This window comes from Myotis lucifugus, unplaced genomic scaffold, assembly GCF_000147115.1.
Source record: "Myotis lucifugus unplaced genomic scaffold, Myoluc2.0 scaffold_753, whole genome shotgun sequence".
NCBI lineage: Eukaryota > Metazoa > Chordata > Mammalia > Chiroptera > Vespertilionidae > Myotis > Myotis lucifugus.
Genome location: NW_005871801.1, coordinates 250,817 through 270,533, shown reverse-complemented (window position 1 = coordinate 270,533; position 19,717 = coordinate 250,817). Strand labels below are relative to the sequence as shown.

At 42.0% G+C, this 19,717-nt stretch overlaps 1 protein-coding gene and 1 pseudogene across 1 annotated transcript in view; one reads left to right on the top strand and one right to left on the bottom strand.

Annotated features, from left to right (window-relative positions):
• Positions 1–268: 268 nt before the first annotated feature.
• The window catches only part of LOC102441280 (integrin alpha-M), a gene marked incomplete at its 3' end in the record, with an annotated part of 42,035 nt that continues 22,586 nt past the window's right edge, over positions 269–19,717 (bottom strand). Inside the window, exons 11-15 of the mRNA XM_014448074.2 lie at positions 18,602–18,675; positions 16,139–16,268; positions 15,767–15,909; positions 570–710; positions 269–478 (exon numbers count right to left, since the gene is read on the bottom strand). Of these exons, the coding sequence (XP_014303560.2) occupies positions 269–478; positions 570–710; positions 15,767–15,909; positions 16,139–16,268; positions 18,602–18,675 (698 nt within the window). The remainder of the gene's footprint in view (positions 479–569; positions 711–15,766; positions 15,910–16,138; positions 16,269–18,601; positions 18,676–19,717) is intronic.
• On the top strand, positions 18,964–19,584 carry LOC102439392 (annotated as a pseudogene).

The following is a 19,717-nucleotide window of genomic DNA, read 5'->3' as shown; positions in this document are numbered from 1 at the left end:
GCGCACGTCCAGCCGTCCAGCCTGCCACCCCTCCTCCAAGCCTTCCCCTCACTGGCACAGTGCAGTGCTGTGCCCCATGGCCTCCGGCTGTGTAAGAACTAATCTAGAACGGAGGGGTCTGAGGTTTCTGTGCAGCGCGTTATTGTTTCTAAAGGTTCTGAAAGGAGTAATGGAAGAGCTAATCTGGCAGCTGTGGGAGCGCTGGACGAGAAAGGGACAGATCTGCAAAGAGTCTACTGCCACCATGGAGACAGTGAGGGGGCCTCACCTGGCTGTGGGAGGGGCTGATGCCCAGCCCCGAGGTTCCGTGGAACAGGTACACAGCACCCCGGTTCTCCTCTTCCCCCGGGGCCCCGATGGCCACGTCCGTCAGCTTGTCCCCATTCACGTCCCCCATGGCGGTCAGGGCTGCCCCAAAGCGGCCCCAGGGGTGGCCCTGCTCCCCACGGAGAATGGCCCGGCACTGCCACCTGGCCCTCCGCAGAGCAGAAACAGTGCCAGTCCCAACCCGGGCCGCCCCTCCACCCCACATCCAGGCCCCACCCAGCCAGGCCTCCTCAGCCACTCACCCCCCGGGGCGCGGGGCACACAGACACCTGGCCCCCCCGGGTCGGCTCGTAGTAATGGGGAGCCCCGATGAGGACCAGGTCGGAGCTGCCATCTCTGTCCACGTCCACGGAGCAGAGGGAGGCCCCGAAGTAGGAGCCAATCTGAAAGAGACGAGGCCAGGGTCACACCTACAGCAGAGTGGGGGGTTTCTCCCTGTGAAGAGAAACCATGGCTGCTGGGCTGGAGAACGGCTTAGGAGAGGATGTGAGCCTCTCTACTCTCTGTAGTTGATGGCAAATTCTCATTTGAATGCGCTGACAGAGAGAGGAGCAGAGTGACGGGCAGTGGCGAGGATTTTACCCCAAATAGTGTTATAAGGAGATAATTAAGATAACAAAAAAGAAGTCGGACTGGAAAATATAGACAGAAAAGCCTGAAAGAGCAGACAGATCTTCTCAATACATTGGAAGTTTTTGGTCGGGAGCGAGGGGGGGTTGGGGAGGGTTTCAAAGTTGGTAGTCTGGCTAATAAGGAATCAACTAACATGGATTAAAAATATCTATTACTACAGGAATGTTTTTGTGTGATATTGAGAAATAATGTCTACCTTTTAAAAGAATTTTTTTAAAAACCCACAAAAGTATGTTCAATGTCAATGTGTAGAATTCACCCACAGGATTCATCCATTTAGTCATTCACCTATTCATTCATTCATTCAATAAACAAGGGTTTGGAGACGCAGAGCCTTCCAGGGCTCTTGGGCAGCATGGTGGAGCAGAGGGAATAGTAACAGGTAAACAGGGACATGTCTACAGCAATTTTGAACTGAGGCAGGTTCTAGGAAGGAAAACTGCAGGGGACGTCAAGACTGACTTCTGCCCCCAGCATTGAGACAGGCCATGCTGACAGCAACAAAGGCATTTAGCTTCATCAATAGTATTTTTTGTTTGTTTGTTTGTTTTAGGTCAGGTTTATTGGGGTATAATTTACTTACAATAAAATTCAGCCTTCTTAGTGTAGTTTTATGAGTTTTGACAAAACACACAGTCATCTAACTATCATCATGGTCAAGCTATAGATCAGTTGCATCACCCCCAAATACTCCCTCATGCTCCACGGTAATCAACCTCTTCCCTCAACCACCAGCCCCTGGAAACCACTGATCTCTTTCTCTCCCTATAGTTTTGCCTTTTCCAAATGTTATATAAAGGGAATGATATAGTATGTAGCCTTTTGGACTACATACTATATAGTATTTAGCCTTTGGGTGTGGCTTCTTTCACTAGAATAATGCATTTAAGATTCATCCATGGTGTTGCATGTATCAGTAATCCATTCCTTTTTATTTCTGGTTAGTATGCCATCATATCTACCACAATTTGTTTAGCCATTCCAGTTGAGTGACACTTGGGTTGTTCTAGTTTTGCACAAGTATGAATAGAGCCACTAGAAACCTTCACATACAGGTTTCCGTGTAAATATCTGTTCTTATTTCTCCTAGGTTAATAGTAAATACCTAAGAATGGGATTGCTGGCATGGGAACTATATGTTGAACTTTATAAGATACTAGGGACCTGGTGCACGAAATTCGTGCACTTGGGTGGGGGTGCCTCAGCCCTGCCTGCGCCCTCTTGCAGTCTGGGAGCCCTCAGGGGATGTCCGACTGATGGCTTAAGCCTGCTCCCCATGGAAAGTGAGCCTAAGCTGTCAGTTGAACATCCTTAGCACTGCCATGGAGGCAGAAGAGGCTCCCCCCACCACCGCTGCACTTGCCAGCCGTAAGCCCGACTTCTGGCTGAGCGGCCTCCTCCTGTGGGAGTGCACTGACCACCAGGGGGCAGCTCCTGCATTGAGCGTCTGCCCCCTAGAGGTCAGTGCACGTCATAGCAACCTTCAGTTGATTTGCATATTAGCTTTTTATTATATAGGACTGACAAACTGTTTTCCAAAATGGGCATGCCATTTTCCATTCTGACAGCATTGTATGAGTGTTTTAGTTGCTACATGTCCTTGCCAGTACTTAATATTGCCCGTTTATTTTCATTTTATGCCAACAATTCTAATACATGTACAGTAGTCTCTCATTGCAGTTTTAATTGCCTTCCCTAATGACTAATAGCATGGAACATGTATGTGTTCATGTGCCTATTTCCCATCCATATATCTTCTTTGGTGAGGTGTCTCTTCTAATATTTTGCTTATTTTTTATTAGATTGCTTCTTATTGTTGAAATTTGAGAATCCTTTATATATTCTAGATATATCCTTTGTCAGATATGTAATAAAAAAGGAAGGAAAGCCCTAGCTGGTTTGGCTCAGTGGATAGAGCGTCAGCCTGTGACTGAAAGGTCCTGGATTCGATTCCAGTCAAGGGCACATGCCTGGGTTGCCAGCTCGATCCCCAGTAGGAGATGTGCAGGAGGCAGCCAATCAATGATTCTCTCTCGTCATCGATCTTTCTCTCTCTCCTTCTCCCTTCCTCTCTGAAGTCAATAAAAATATATTTTTTTAAAAAGAAGGAAAATTTACAAATATTTTTTCCAAGTCTGTAGCTTATTGTTCATTCTCTTAACAGTGTCTTTCACATAGCAAAAACTCTTCATTTTAATAAAGGCTTTTTTTTTATCAATGTTTCCTTTATAGATTATATTTATAGTATTATATCTAAGAACTCTGCCTAACATAAGGTCACGAAGATTTCCTTCTATGTTTTTTTCCAAAAGTATTGTAGTTTTAGATTCTACATTTAGCTCTATAATCTATTTTAAATTAATCTTAATATGATATGAGGCATGGGTAGAGGTTTTTGTTTTCTTGGTTTTTATTATACATGTCCAATAGTTCTGGCATCATTGAACTCTCCATTCAATTGTCTTTGTGCCTTTAACAAAATCAATTGACTAGTCCTGGTTGGTGTGGCTCAGTTGGTTGGGCATCATCCCATGCACTGAAAGGTTGCTGGTTTGATTCCTGGTCAGGGGCACATGCTCAGGTTGCAGGCTTGATCCCCAGTAGAGGGCATGCGGGAGGCAGCTGATTGATGTAATGCTCTCACATCATTATTTTCTCTCTCTCTCCTTCCATTCCTCTCTCTCTAAAAAAAATCAATTTAAAAAAATCAACTGACTAAAGGCTTTCAGTCAAGACAGTGGAGTAGCTAAACTGTGTGCTCACCTCCTCCAGTGATCACATCAAAATTACAACTAAACTATAGAAAGCCGTCATTGAGACCACCTTAAGACTAGCTGAACAGAAATCCTATAATTAGGGATACAAAGAAGAAGCAATGTCAAGACTGACATGAGGAGTGGAAAATACAGGAATTGGCAGGTCCAACACCCACAGTGTGGCGATTACGAATTGGGAGAGATATCTTGTCTGTGAAGGTCCCCTCTGAGGAGTGAGGGGTCCCAGCCTCATATTAGGCTCCCCAACCTGGGGCACCAGTGCAAGGAAGAGAAGCCCCCACAATATTAGGCTGTGAAAACCAGCAGGGATTGTGTTGGAGAAAGACAAAGGGCTGCTGAATACCAAGACACTGCTCTTGAACAACCCACGCACAAATGCACTTGCTCACAAACCCACTAACTCTAAGCTCCAGCATAGGGACAGTAGCTCAAAAGTGCCGAGGACACATAAGGAGGAACTAGATTAACTAACTCGGGGTGAGGGCTGGAGAGGCAGGCTGCAGGGCAACTCTCCCTAGGGCCAAGTGTGCTGGCAGGCACCCTTATTTCTTTGTTGAGGGCTCCCCGAGAACCTGCCCCACCCAACTCACCCACCTGGCCCTAGCTTCCTCCAGCAGCTCCTCCACACACACAGCAGCCTGCCTCAGCTCATGCCATGGACTTTCCTCAACCCTGTCAAAGGCCCACAAACCCCAACAGCAGTGGCAGCCTCGGCATACCTTGTGCCTCTTGCTAACTGGTCCAAGCCTGGCACAAGCCCTAGCCAGTCTTGGCTTGAAGCATAGTTTCAATTAATCCGCCACAAGCACAGCACAAGTGGCAACTTGTCTCAGCTCACATCGTGGTGCCCACGAAAGGGTCCTAAGTCTGACACAAGTGGCAGCCAGTCTCAGTTCACAGCATAGCCTCTCCCAAGCAGCCAACCACAGACTATTTTCTAGCTTCTACCATGTGGCCCTGGTCCCAGCACAAGGGCTGGCTGATTTTGGCCAACCCTAGAGCCCATCTCAAGAGGCTCCAAAAACAACATACCAGTGGCTGGCTTCATACCACACCAGAGCACCACACAACCAATTCTACAAATAGCACACCCCAAGGGCAGACTTGGCTGGTACCAGAGCTCTGCTAAAATGACACCCGCTTTGTGGGGTGAGCCCCTGCACAACAGCTCACCCATTGTAATCACAGCCAGCCCTCACAGCCATTCAGCCTGAGGGTCAACACCACCCACTGGCATGCCAACTGCAATCAAGACTCAACTACAGCAGGAGGGCACACACAACCCACACAGGGGGCATACCTAGAGCACCTGACTTAGGTGACCAGGGAGATTGCACCACTGGACCCCACAGGACACTTTCTAGATAAGGCCATTCTCTCAAGACTGGGAGACATAGCAGATCTGCATATTACATCGTGACAAACACAGGGAGTCAGCCAAAATGGGGAGACAATGAGACATGATCCAAATGAAAAACAAAAAAAAAGAACTCAACTCCAGAACAAGAATGAAACAAAATAAAGACAAGCAATCTATCAGATGCAGAGTTCAAAACACTGGTTATGCCCTATGTGGTTCAGTTGGTTGGAGCATCATCCCATACACCAGAAAGTTGCAGGTTCGATTCCCGGTCAGGGCACATACCTAGATTGCAGGTTCAATCCCTGGTTGAGGCATGTATATGAGGTGAAAATTTGATATTTCTCTCACATTGATGTTTCTCTCTCTCTCTCTCTCTCTCTCTCTCTCTCTCTATCAATGAACTTGTCCTCAGGTAAGGATTTTTTTAAAAAAACCACGGGTTATAAGTATGTTCAATGAACTTCAGAGAAGTATAGATTAATTCAGTAAGAACTTCAACAACGAGGCAGAAAACAAAAAAAAAAAAAGAACCAGTCAGAAATTAAGAATACAATAACCAAAATAAAGAATACATTAGAGGAATCAAGAGCAGAGTAGATGAAACAGAGGATCAAATCAGCAATCTAGAAAAAAAAAAGTAGCAGAAAGCACCCAATCAGCAAAGAGAAAAAAAGAATTTAAAAAAATAAGGATAGTTTAAGGGACCTCTGGGACAACATCGAACATACCAACATGGGATGTACCAGAAGGAGAAGAGAAAGAGCAAGGGACTAATATCTATTTGAAAAAATAATGATTGGAAATAGACATACAAGTCCAAGAAGCACAGAGTTCCAAACTAGATGAACCCAATGAAGCCCACACCAAGACATCATAATTAAAATGCCAAAGGTTAAATACAAAAAAAGAATCTTAAAAGTGGCAAGAGAAAAGCAGTTAATTATCTACAAGGGAGCTCCCATATGATTATCAGCTGATTTCTCAACAGTAACTTTGCAAGCCAAAAGGGAATGGTATGAAATATTCAAAGTGATGAATGGCAAAGACCAGCAGCCAAGATTATTTTACCCAGCAAGGCTATCATTTAGAATCGTAGGAGAAATAAAGAGGTAGCCAGACAAGAAAAAGCTAAAGGAGTTCACCACCACTAACCTGTGTTACAAGAAATGTTAAAGGGACTTCTTTAAGAAAAGATAAAAAATATGAATAAGAAAATATAGTAAAGAAAAAGTTCTCATGGACAAAGGCAAGTATTTAGTAAAAGCAGTCAATCAAGAAAATATAAAACTAGCACAAAGGTTAAAAGATCCAGAGACATAGAAGCATGCAACAGACTAATGTATTCCAGAGGAAAGGTGGGGGTGGGAAGAGGTTAACCAATGAATTGATGTGAATATATGCATAACCCATGGACACAGACAATCGTGCAGGGAAGGCCTGGAGAGGGTATAAGAACAGGGTTGAAGGGATGTCCACTTCCACCACTTTTATTCACCATAGCATTGGAAGTCCTACCTGCAGCAATCAGACAAGAAAAATAAATAAAAGACATCCAAATTGGAAAGGAAGAAGTCATTATTTGCAGATGCCATGATACTATATATAGAGAACCTTAAAGATTCCACACACAAAAAACTATTAGAACTGGTAAATAAATTTGGTAACGTAGCAGGATACAAAATTAATATTCAGAAATCAGTTGCATTTTTATACACCAATAACAAACTATCAGAAAGATAAATAACAAAAAAACTCATTTACAATTGCATCATAAAATACCTCAGAATAAATTTAACCAAGGAGCTAAAGAACCTGTACTCAAAAAACTGTTCAAAATATTGAGGAAAGAAATTGAATAACACATGCACAAAAATAATGGGAGGCTATACCATGCTCATGGATAGTAAGAATTAGCATTGTTGAAATGTCCAAACTGCCCAAAGCAATCTACAGATTCAATGCAATATCTATCAAAATACCAATGGCATTTTTTCACAAAAATAGAACAAATAATCCTTAAATTTATATGAAACCACAAAAGACCCTAAATAGCCAAAGCAACATTGATAAATAAGAATAAAGCTGGAGGTATCATGCTACCTAATATTAAACTGTACTGCAAGGCTACAGTAATCAAAACAGCATGGTACTGGCATAAAAACAGGCACATAGATCAATGGAATAAAATAGAGCCCAGACATAAACCCAAGCCTATATGGTCAATTAATTTATGACAAAGGAGGCAAGGATATAAAATGGTGTGAAGACCATCTCTTCAATAAATGGTGTTGGGAAAACTGGGCAGATACACACAAAAATAAAATAAAATAAAACTAGACCACTCTTTTGCACCATGTACAGAAATAAACTCAAGATGGATTAAAGACTTAAATGGAAGACCTGAAACCAAAAGACTCCTAGAAAAAAACCATAAGTAGTAAACTCCTTGAAATCACTCTTAGCAATATTTTTTGGATTGAGGCAAATGAAACAAAAGGGAAAAAAATAAACAAATAGGACTACAGCAAACTAAACCATCAGCAAAATAAAAGACAACCTACTGAATGGGAAAACATATTCGTCAATGATACATCTGATGGAGATTAATATCTGAAATATAGGGTGTTCCAAAAAACGTATACATGTTTAACCAGCTGATAGCTCCAATGATGGTCCTTCTCTCCACATTAACTCATTGGAATTAATAATTATTCAAAGTGTGTATACATGGGACACCTGTATATAAGGAACTCATACAACTTAACACCAAAAATATTCTGATTTAAAAATGGGCGGAGGACCTGAACAGACATTTCTCCAAAGAAGCCATGCAGATGGTCAATAGACATATGAAATGATGTTCAACATCACTGATCATCAGAGAAGTGCAAATTAAAACTGCAGTGAGATAGCACCTCACCTGTTAGAATAGCTATCACCAATAAATCCACAAACCAGTGTGGGCAAGAATGTGGAGAAATGGGAACTCTTGTATAATGCTGGTGGGAGTAAAAATTGATGCAGCAAATATGGAAAATAATATGAAGGGTCCTCAAAAACTTAAAAATAGAACTACCTTAATGACCCATCAATTCCACTTCCAAGTATTTATCAAAGAAATCCAAAACACTAATTTTAAAAGATATTTGCATTCCTGTTTATTGCAGCATTATTTACAATAGCCAAGATATGGAAGCAACTTAGGTGTTCATCAGTAGGTAATTGGATGAAGAAGAAGTGGTACGTACATACAATGGAATATTAGCCATAAAAAAAGAATCACATCTTATTATTTGCAACAACATGGATTGTCCTGGAGCGTACTACTCTAAGTGAAATAAGTCAGCAGAGAAAGGCAAATAGCATTGACTTCACTTTTATGTGGAATCTAAAAAAACAAAATAAATAAACAAAACAAAAACAACCTCATAGAGACAGAAAACAAATGGATGATTCCCAAATGGGATGGAGGTGGGGGGATGGAAAAGGTGAAAGATATTAAGAAGTATAAATTAGCAGTGATAAAAATAGCTACAGATCAACTTGGGGAGAGTTGACATCTTAACAATATTGAGTCTTCTAGTCCATGAACACAGTATATTTATTTACTTAGGTCTTTGATTTCTCTCATTAGTGTTTGTAGTTTACAACATACAGATATTGCATACCTTTTGTTAAAGTTACACATCAATATTTCATAGTCTTTGGTGCTATGATAAATAGTACTTTTTAACATTTTAATTTCCAAATATTTATTGCTAGTATAGAAATACAACTTATCCTCTATAATAAAAGGCTAATATGCAAATCAACCAAACAGCAGAACAACTGGTTGCTATGATGAGCACTGACCACCAGGGGGCAGACGCTCAATGCAGGAGCTGCCCCCTGGTGGTCAGTGCACTCCCACAGGGGGAGCGCCGCTCAGCCAGAAGCCCTAAGCCAGGCTCACCGCTGGCAAGTGTAGCGGCAGTGGCAAGAGCCTCTCCCACCTCCATGCAGTGCTAAGGATGTCCAACTGCTGGCTTAGGCCTGGACATCCCCCGTGGGGTCCCAGACTGTGCGAGGGCATAGGCCGGGCAGGGGGATCCCCTCCAAGTGCATGAATTTTGTGCACTGTGCCTCTAGTTTATATATATTGATCTTGTATCCTGAGAACTTACTGAAATAATTTATTAGTTATAATAGTTTTTGTCAATTCTTTGGAATTTTCCATGCAATTTTCCAAACAATCATGTCATCTGCAAATAGAGACAATCTTATTTTTTTCTTTCCACTTTGTATGCTTTCTCCCCGCAACCCCTCACAGCCCTGACTTTTTCTTGCCTTATTGTGCTGGCTACATCTTATAGTATAAGGTTGAATAAGACTGGTGAAAGTGGATATTCGTGCTTTCTTTCCAATTTTAAGAGATAAATGTTCTCTTACTTTTAAATATGATGCCAGCTATAATTATTTTTTATAAATGCTCTTTCTCAGGTTGAAGATGTTACTTTTAGTTCCTAGTTTGCTGAGAACTAAACATAATGAAAGGAAATATTTTGTAAAAAAAAATTTCTGTATCTATTAATATTATGTTTTTTTCTCTTCTAGTCTGTTGTTATGGTGAATTACATTGATTGCCTTTTTGTCATGATAGCTTTTTAAAAAATATATTTTTATTTCAGAGAGGAAGGGAGAGAGGGAAAGAGAGATAGAAACATCAATGATTAGAATCATTGATCTGCCTCCTGCATGCCCCCTACTGGGGATCGAGCCTGCAACCAGGTCACGTGCACTGACAGAATGCATCCGTGACCTCCTGGTTCATAGGTGCTCAACCACTGAGCCACACTGGCTTGGTAATCGAGATAAAATTTACCATTTTTAACTATAACACTTAGTGGGTTTTTGTATATTCACAAGGCTGTATAATCATCACCACTAATTCCAGAACATTTCCATCACCCTGAAAAGAAATCTTATTTCTGTTAGCAGTCACTCCCTATTCCCCCACTCCTTCTATCTCCTGGCAACTAGTGTACCTTTTGGCTCTATGGATTTGTCTAATATGGATATTTCAGATGAATGGAATCATACTATATGTAGCCTTTTGTAACTGACTGTTTTCACTTAGCATAAAGTTTTTTAAATATATTTTTATTGATTTCAGAGAGGAAGGGAGAGGGAAAGAGAGATAGAAACATCAATGATGAAAAAGAGTCACTGATTGGCTGCCTCCTGCACGCCCCACACTGGGGATCGAGCCTGCAACCCGGGCATGTGCCCTGACTGGGAATCAAACCATGACCTCCTGGTTCATAGGTCGGTGCTCAGCCACTGAGTCACACCAGCTGGACTATGACTAAATAGTATTTCATTGTATATATATGCCACATTTTGTTTATGTATTCATGAGCTAAGTACAACTTGGTTGTTGGAGAATAGTCATGGATGTAAAGTACAACATAGGGGATACAGTCAATAATATTCTAATAACTATATATGGTGTCAGATGGGCACAGGATTTATCAGGATGATCACTAAGTTATAAAATGTCTAATCACTGGGGTGTACATGTGAAACTAATATAATATTTCATGTCAACTATAATTAAAAAATTAAAAGTGATAATCAATGAATAGCCATTCTAGTGAAATCTCTGTTGTGTTTTTAATTTGCATTCCCCTAATGACTGTTTATGTTGAACATCTTTTCATGTACCTGTTGGCCATTTGTATGCCTTCTCTGGAGAAATGTCTATTCAAATCCTTGTCCATTTGAAAATTAGATTATTTGTCCTTTATTGTTGAGTTATAAGGGTTCTTTATACAGGGTGGGGCAAAAGTAGGTTTACAGTTATTTGTATGGAAAATAATGCAATAATTAATAAATAACAATACAAGAGTAAACTCTGTGTTTCACAACTGTAACCTGATTTTCGCCCCACTCTCTATTTTCTAAATACCAGAACTTTATCAGATATATTATTTATGAATAGTTTCTCCCATTCTTTTCATTTTCTTTATAGTGTATCGTTGCTCAAGAGTTTTTAATTTGATGAACTACAATTTGTCTATTTTTTCTTTGGTTTCTTGTGCTTGTGGTGTCATATTTAAGAAATCATTGCCAAATCTATGATTACAAAAATTCACCTATAGCTCCTTCAAAGAGATTTATAGCTTTAGTTCTTACATTTAGGTCTCTGATCCATTGTGAGTTAATTTTTGTATATTGTGAAGTAGGGGGTCCAAATTTATTCTCTTTCATGCAGATATCTATTTATCGCAGCATCATTTGTTGGAAAAAGTTATTTTCTCCATTGAATGAACTTGGTATCTTTGTCAGAAATTAATTGACCATAGATGTATGGGTTTATTTTTGTACTCTCAGTTCTATTCCATTCATCTATAGGTCTATCCTTATGCCAGTACCATACTGTACTGTCTTTATTACTGTAGCTTGTAGTGCATAACACTAACTGAAACTGTAAGCAAACATAATTGGTCGGGAGGATCTATGGGAGGAGCTAGGGCTGATGACAGCTCTCACACTCTATGTCATCAGGAGGACCCTGCTGGAAGAACTGTTTATAATAAAGCGCTCGGGTTCTGATTTCCCCGTCCCTTAACTTCCTTTTTCCTTCTATAAATACCCCTCGTCTTGGCACGCAGGCCAGAGTGTGCACGTGGCTTGCCATGTCTGCATGCACTGGGTTGCAACCCTTCCTTTTTCATGAATAAGTCCTTTTTGATGACAGAATACCCAGCTGATATTTTTCAGTCAACAGTAGTTAAGTTTTTCCCTGAGCAGTGGTTGGAGCGTCGGCCCCATGGACTGAAGGATCTTGGGTTCAATTTTGATCAAGAGAATGTGCCCCGGTTTCGGGCTCAATCCCTGGCCCTGCAACCACTCTCTCTAAAAGTAAATGGAGAAAAAGTATCCTCGGGTGAAGATTTTTTTTAAAAAGTTTTGAAATTAGAAAGTGTGAGTCCTCAAATTTCATTCTTCTTTCTCTTTTTTTAAAAAATGTATCTTTATTGTTGAAAGTATTACAGATGTCCCCTGTTTCCCCATTGACCCCTCCTCCCCATCTCCATCCTTTACCCTGGTCTTCACCCCCTATTGTCTGTGTCCATGGGTTATGCCTATCCAATATAATGAAAGCCTAATATGCAAATCAACCAAACGCTGGAACAACCAGTTCTATGATGTGCACTGACCACCAGGGGGCAGACGCTCAACAGCTGGCAAGCGCAGTGGTAGTGGTGGGAGCCTCTCCTGCCTCTGCAGCAGCGCTAAGGAGCGGCCAGCCGAGCAGTAAGAAGCAGCGAGCAGGCAGGCAGTAAGGAATGAGGGGTCCTGGAGTGCAAGAGGGCACAGGCTAGGCTGAGGGACCCCCACCAAGTGCACGAATTTTGTGCACCAGGCCTCTAGTATGCATATAAGTTCCTCAGTTAATCTCTTCCCTCCCCCATCCCCTTTCCCTCTGAGGATCTTCACTCTGTTGCATGTTTCCATGTCTCTGGATCTATTTTGTTTGTCAGTTTATTTTGTTCATTAGATTCCACATATAAGTGAGATCTTCATTCTTCTTTTTCAAGATTATTTTGGCTATTCTGGGTCCCTTGCGTTTCCATTTAGAATCAGTTTGTTCATTTCTGCAACATTGTTGAACAAGCCCTAATCCCTGGGATAAACCAGACTTGGTCATCATGTATTATTACCCTTTTTGGAGATTACTGAGTTCAATTTGCTAATAGAGTTGACCCTTGAACAATGAAAGGGTTTCAACCTATCCCCTCTCATGTAAATGAAATCCACACAGCAAACTTTACTAATAGCTGACTGTCGACCAGAAGCCTTACCAATAACATAAACAGTTGATTAACACATATTTTATATATGTTTCGTATTGTATGCGTTTGTGACACACTTTTTTCTTCATTTTTTCAATATTTCTAGGCTATACAGTTTGTGAATTTTTCAAACTGCTGCAAATCTCCAAAAATTTTCCCAATATGGTATTTATTGGGGGGGGGGGGCATGGATCTATACAGTTCTAACCCATATAGTTCAAGAGTCAACTGTATTTTGTTGAAATTTTTTAAATCTTTATTGGATATTGGTCTGTAGTCAACGAAGGGTCTTAAACTGAAAACTGATAAATAGTTTCTCACTTAATAAGCTCACCCTCCTTCTATGGATTAGAGCAGTGGTTCTCAACCTTCCTAATGCCGCAACCCTTTAATACAGTTCCTCATGTTGTGGTGACCCCCAACCATAAAATTTATTTTCGTTGCTACTTCATAACTGTAATTTTGCTACTGTTATGAATCATAATGTAAATATCTGATATGCAGGATGTATTTTCATTGTTACAAATTGAACATAATTAAAGCATAGTGATTAATCACAAAAACAATATGTAATTATATATGTGTTTTCCGATGGTCTTACGCGACCCCTGTGAAAGGGTCGTTCGACCCCCAAAGGGGTCGCGACCCACAGGTTGAGAACCGCTGGATTAGAGGGAGGCAACATGGGACTTGGGAGACCAGTCGGAAGGTTACAGCTGGATCTACAGAAAAGATGACGATGGCCTGGACCAGGCTGTGGCAGTAAAAATGGAGGGAGAGGGTAAATTCGAGATGAATCTGTTTCCTATCCTTCTCCTCAGTGTTTTCTCCCACCTCCTCCCCTTCCCCCTACACTCACACTCCGGACTCACACTTTCTCCTTCTGACCATTTCCTTTCCTCACTCTTCACTTCTCTAGTTCCTCCCCCTTACGCTCTGCCTTCAGGAAGCCTTCCCTAACGCTCTCCTGTGGGTGCCCCTCCCATCTGCTCCCATTTGACTGTTCCAGTTTAAGTATTTATCACCCTTGGTTGTAATTTGCATGTGGCGGGGAAGTTTACCAGTTGGCCTTCCCCACGTGATTCTGGACCCCACACACAAAACAGAGAAGTAGCAACACACTCACCCTTGACTTCCTGGAATCCCCACACATTCTCCCCAACCCGACCCCTTCTGTGTGTCAGGCACTGGCGCCATCAATGGTCAATATGTGTTGGTAACTGAAACCGGTTTGGCTCAGTGGATAGAGCGTCGGCCTGCGGACTGAAAGGTCCCAGGTTCGATTCCGGTCAAGGGCATGTACCTGGGTTGCGGGCACATCTCCGGTAGGAGGTGTGCAGGAGGCAGCTGATCGATGTTTCTCTCTCATCGATGTTTCTAACTCTCTCTCCCTTCCTCTCTGTAAAAAATCAATAAAATATATATATTTTTAAATATGTGTTGGTAAAACCTTTAAAGAACATATGAAGAATTTGACTATTGACAAAGAATTATGACAAAATCGTTCTGGTACAGAGCAAACTGGTTTCATCCACACATGATGCATTAATTGCAGACCAAAGAGAACCACAGATGAAAATTAAAGGAATACACACAGAACTACAGTATCATGGATACAGTCCTATTTAAGGAATTTGCAAGGATGGTTTTGACTAAAGATTTTTGCCTCACACACCACATAAGATGCACCCACAGTGCTTCTGCAGGGGTGATATTTAAAATAGGGAACTGTTAGGACTGCTCAGGCTCTGAGCAGGGTCCTAGCCGGCGTAGGTCCTAGAGGTCCCCTGAGGTGCCCTGCCTGACTTCATAGTGGCTGGGGAAGTTCAAAGAGTACTGGGGCCCTAGCTGGTTTGGCTCAGTGGATAGAGCGTTGGCCTGAGGACGAAGGGTCCCGGGTTTGATTCTCGTCAAGGGCACGTACCTCAGTTGCAGGCTTCACCCTAACCCCAGTCCTGGTCAGAGTGCATTCAGGAGGCAACCAATCAATGTGTTTCTCTCACATTGATATTTCTCTCTGTCTTTCCCTCTCTCTTCCACTTTCTCTAAAAATCAATGGAAAAATATTGGGTGAGGATGAAAAATAAAAAAAGAAGTACTGGGGAAGGGACTATTTTTGCAAGACAGGGGCCACCACAGGGAAATATGACAGATATGGAATTATTTCAATGCTTTAATAACTAATATGCTTATATGATTATGTACTGTCAAATACCAGCTCCGTATACAGGTAAACTCAGAGAGAGCTCTGTACAGGTCTGTGTTATTATTTACTAGAGGCCCGGTGTATGAATTCGTGCACTGGTGGGGTCCCTCGGCCTGGCCTGCTGGGATCAGGCCGAAACCTGCTCTCCAACATTCCCTGAGGGTCCTGGATTGCGAGAGGGCACAGGCCAGACCAAGGGAGCCCACCCGTGTACGAATCCGTGCACTGGGCCTCTAGTATGCATATAAGATCTTTGGTTAATCTCTTCTCGCCCTCCCCCCTCCCCCTTTCCCTCTGAGATTCATTAGTCTGATCCATGTTTCCATGCCTGTGGTTTCCACTCCTGTGTTGAGCATCTGCCCCCTGGTGGTCAGTGCGCATCATAGCTACAGGTCAGATGGCCGGATGGTTGGCCGGTCTCTTAGACTTTTATATATATAGATAGATCGTTGTGAGAGTATTCTCAAATGCAAAGCTGATTCTGTGAGTCTCCAGCCCAAGGCCCTCTGAGGTGCCTTTATAAACCTCTGTCACACATGGCACCTGGCGATGCCACCCTGGAATCTCTCCGTCCCCAGGTGCCTCTATGTGCACATTCATGGTCCACATGCTCTGCACTCACCTGGCTGCCCTCGATAATCGCGTTGGCCTCCCAGGCACCAGCGCTCTGTCTGAACATTGCCACCAGGCCAGTGTGCTGATATCGAGGTGCCCCCAAGGCCAGGGTTTGCACCCGGCCCCGCGAGATGACTTCGGCAGCATAACCTAAAGGTGATATCAAGAGAAGTGTGTTTTCTTGTAGGCCCTGCCCCCTCTAGCAGGCCTACGCTTGATAGGTTGGGGTAACTGGACCCCGCGCTGTACTTCTCTTTGTTAACATAATTAAAACAAAATTTTGAAATTTCTGTCTTTAAACCTATCCCAAGGGCCTATGAAAGTTCCAACCACATCAGGTTGAGTTGTACCACATCCTGACCCTGTCCTCCCCACTTACCCAAGTAAGCATCGTTCATGTCTGAATCTACCCTGGTTGTGTTGATGAAGGTGACTTTATCCTCTGACATATGCAGGAAGGCTCCACCAGCCCAGTCAAAGCTCCACACAGCACCCAGCAAGGGACCATTCTGAGAAAGAGAATAGGATGAGATTGAACAATCTATAGCTTCAGTGCAATCCACATCAAAACTGCAATGGTATTTTCCATAGAAATAGAACAAACAATCCTAAAATTTGTATGGATTCACACACACACACACACACACACACAAAAGAAACCCACACCTAAATAACTAAAACAATTTTGAGAAAGAACAAAGCTAGAGGCACTACACTTCCTGATTTCAAACTATATTGCAAAGCTATAGTAATCAAAATGTATGGTATTGACATAAACATAGACACATAGACCAATGATACAGAATAGAGAGCCAGAAATAAACCCATGCATATGTGGTTACTAATTTACAACAAATAAGCCAAGAACATACAATGGGGAAAGGACAGTTCCTTCAACAAATGGGGAAGGGGAAACTGGACAGCCACATTCAAAAGAATGAAACTGGACCACTATCTTACGCCATTCATAAACATCAACTCCAAATGAATTAACTATTTGAACATTAGATCTGAGATAAAAAAAACTCCGAGAAGAAAAGAGAGGTGGGAAGCTCCTTCACATCAGTCTTAGCGATGGGTTGTTTGTTTGGTTTTATTGTTGTTGTTGGATTTGACACCAAAAGCAAAGGCAACAAAAGCAAAAATAAACTAAGGGGACTGCATCAAAAGCTATGCACAACAAAGGAAACCATCAATAAAATGAAACAGGCAACCAATAGGATGGGAGTAGACATATATTTCAATCTTATGTCTGACAACGGGTTAATACATCCAAAATAGATAAAAAAAACTCATACAACTCAATAGCAAGAGAACAAACAACATGATTTAAAAATAGGTAGAGGATCTGAATAGACATTTTTCCAAAGAAGACATACAGATAGCCAAGTGGTACATGAAAAGTGCTCAACAGCACTCAGCAAAATCAAAACCACCTCACACCTGTGAGACTAGCTGTCATCAAAAAGGTAAAAAATAACAAGTGTTGGTGAGGATGTGCACTGTTTGGGAATGTAAATTGGTGCAACCACTATGAAAAACAGTATGGAATTTTTTTCAAAAAATTAAAAAAAGAATTACTATACAAACCAGGAATTTCACTCTAGGTATTTATCTGAAGGAAACGAAAACACTAAGTCAAAAAGATAGCCGCACCCCGTGTTTGCTGCAGCATTATTTACAATAGCCGAGACTTAGAAGCAAACTAAGTGTCTATCAGTGGTTGGATGACAAAGGAAATGTGGTAGATACAATGGAATATTTCTCAGCCATAAAAAAAGAAGGAAGAGACAGAGAAGCATCAATCAGACCGTCAGACCTCAGAGGGAAGGTAGGGGAAGGTGGGGGTAAGGGGCAGAGATCAACCAAAGGACTTGTATGCAGGCATATAAGCCTAACCAATGGACACAGACACCAGGGGGGTGAGGGCATGAGTGGGGGGGTGCAATGGGGGGATAAGGACACATATGTAATACCTTAATCAATAAAGAAAAAAAATTTTTTTAAAAAGAAGGAAATCCTGTAATTTGCGTCAACATAGATCAGTGATGGCGAACCTTTTGAGCTCAGTGTGTCAGGATTTTGAAAAACCCTAACTTCACTCTGGTGCCATGTCACATATAGAAATTTTTTGATATTTGCAACCATAGTAAAACAAAGACTTATATTTTTTATATTTATTTTATATATTTAAATGCCATTTAACAAAAATCAACCAAAAAAATGAGTTCACGTGTCACCTTTGACACGCGTGTCATAGGTTCGCCATCACTGACATAGATGGACCTGGAGGGCATTAGGCTATGTGAACAAAGTCAGACAGAGAAAGACAAACACTATATTATCTCACTTACATATAGAATCTAAAGAACTACTCATAGATACAGAGAACAAATTAATGGTTGCCAAAGGCAAGGGATGGGGAGTGGGCAAAATGGATAAAGGTGATCAAAAGGTACAAACTTCCAGTTATAAAATAAATAAGTCCTGGCGGTGTGATGTACAGCATGGCGACCATAGTTAATAATACTGCATTGTATATTTGCACATTGCTAAGAGAATAAATCTTAAAAGTTCTCATTCCAAAAAAAAAATTGTAACCATGTGAGGTGACAGATGTTAACTAGACTTCCTGTGGTTGTCATTTCGTTTCCCAGTGTACACACATATAGACTCATTATGTTGCAACTGAACAGGTTGACAAAGAAGCAAGAAAGGACCACTGCTGATCACCAAAGAGGTGCCTCCCAAAAACTACCCATCACCGAGAAGAGCCCCCAACCCCTTTGCCTCTTCTCCCCCTCCTTCTTACCACTCCCACAACATAACGAAGGACACTTACGGAGGTGATGGAAGCACTGAAGCCTTCCTGAGACATCTCGTACTCGAAGGTGCTGCTACTTCCTGACTGAGTACCTGTGAGGAGGAGACCTCTCCACATTAAAGAAGGCAGAAGAGCCCGGCTGGCGTGGCTCAGTGGTTGAGCATCGACATATGAACCAGGAAGTCACTGTTCGTTTCCTGGTCAGAGCACATGCCCAGGTTACAGGCTGAATCCCCAGGAGTGGGTGTGCAGGAAGCAGCTGATCAATGATTCTCTTCATTGATGTTCCTGTCTCTCCCTCTCCCTTCCTCTTTGAAATCAGTAAAAATATATATATTAAAAGAAGGCAGAAGAGCCTGGAACACGGGCTGGAAATTCAAATGCTATGGTAGCCAGTCCCCACCCCTCCCTTAGGATGGGGCTGGACTGCAGTGGGCAGGGCCCAGAGCAGCTCTGAGGTGGAGATAACTATCGGAGTCTGCAATAGAAAACGGTCTCCAGTAAAACTACACTGCAAAAACTGGGAACAAAACAAAACGGAAGAGTGAAAAGTTGAAGAGACAGAACCTGAAGAATTTGTAGTGGAAAAAGTATCGGACCGACGCTGAGCAAATGGTCAGTGGGTCATTCCCTCGGGACTCGTAGGCTGACAATGCTTGGGAACCTGGAGGACATTTAGATGGCCCAGAGCTCACAGAAGCATTTCTTCATTCTCAAAAAGCTGGTACAGAAAGAAAATCTTTATCTGCAGTGAATCTGATGACAGTAAATCAAAGACAAGAGCTGCTGCTGATAAGCCACGTGGCTGGCAGAGGTGTGATCCTGAAGGACCACTCGTGCCAGAGACAGTGGAGAGTCAATGTTTCTCATGAGACAGAGGATGCAGACGTCGTGGATGTGGTGCTGGCAAAAGAGGCAAATAGGAAGTGTCCTCCATTGTAATTGCTTCTGATGAGGAGAGTCTGACTTGTCATTCTTGTCCCGAAGATGAAGCCCAATAATTGCATTGCTTTCCATATATAGTTATAGTTGGTTATGGTTATAGTTATAGTTGGTTATCCACTGAGCCAAACCGGCCAAAATGGTCTGGTCTTAAATTCTTAGCTCAGTGATGAGAATCAAAAGTAAACCATC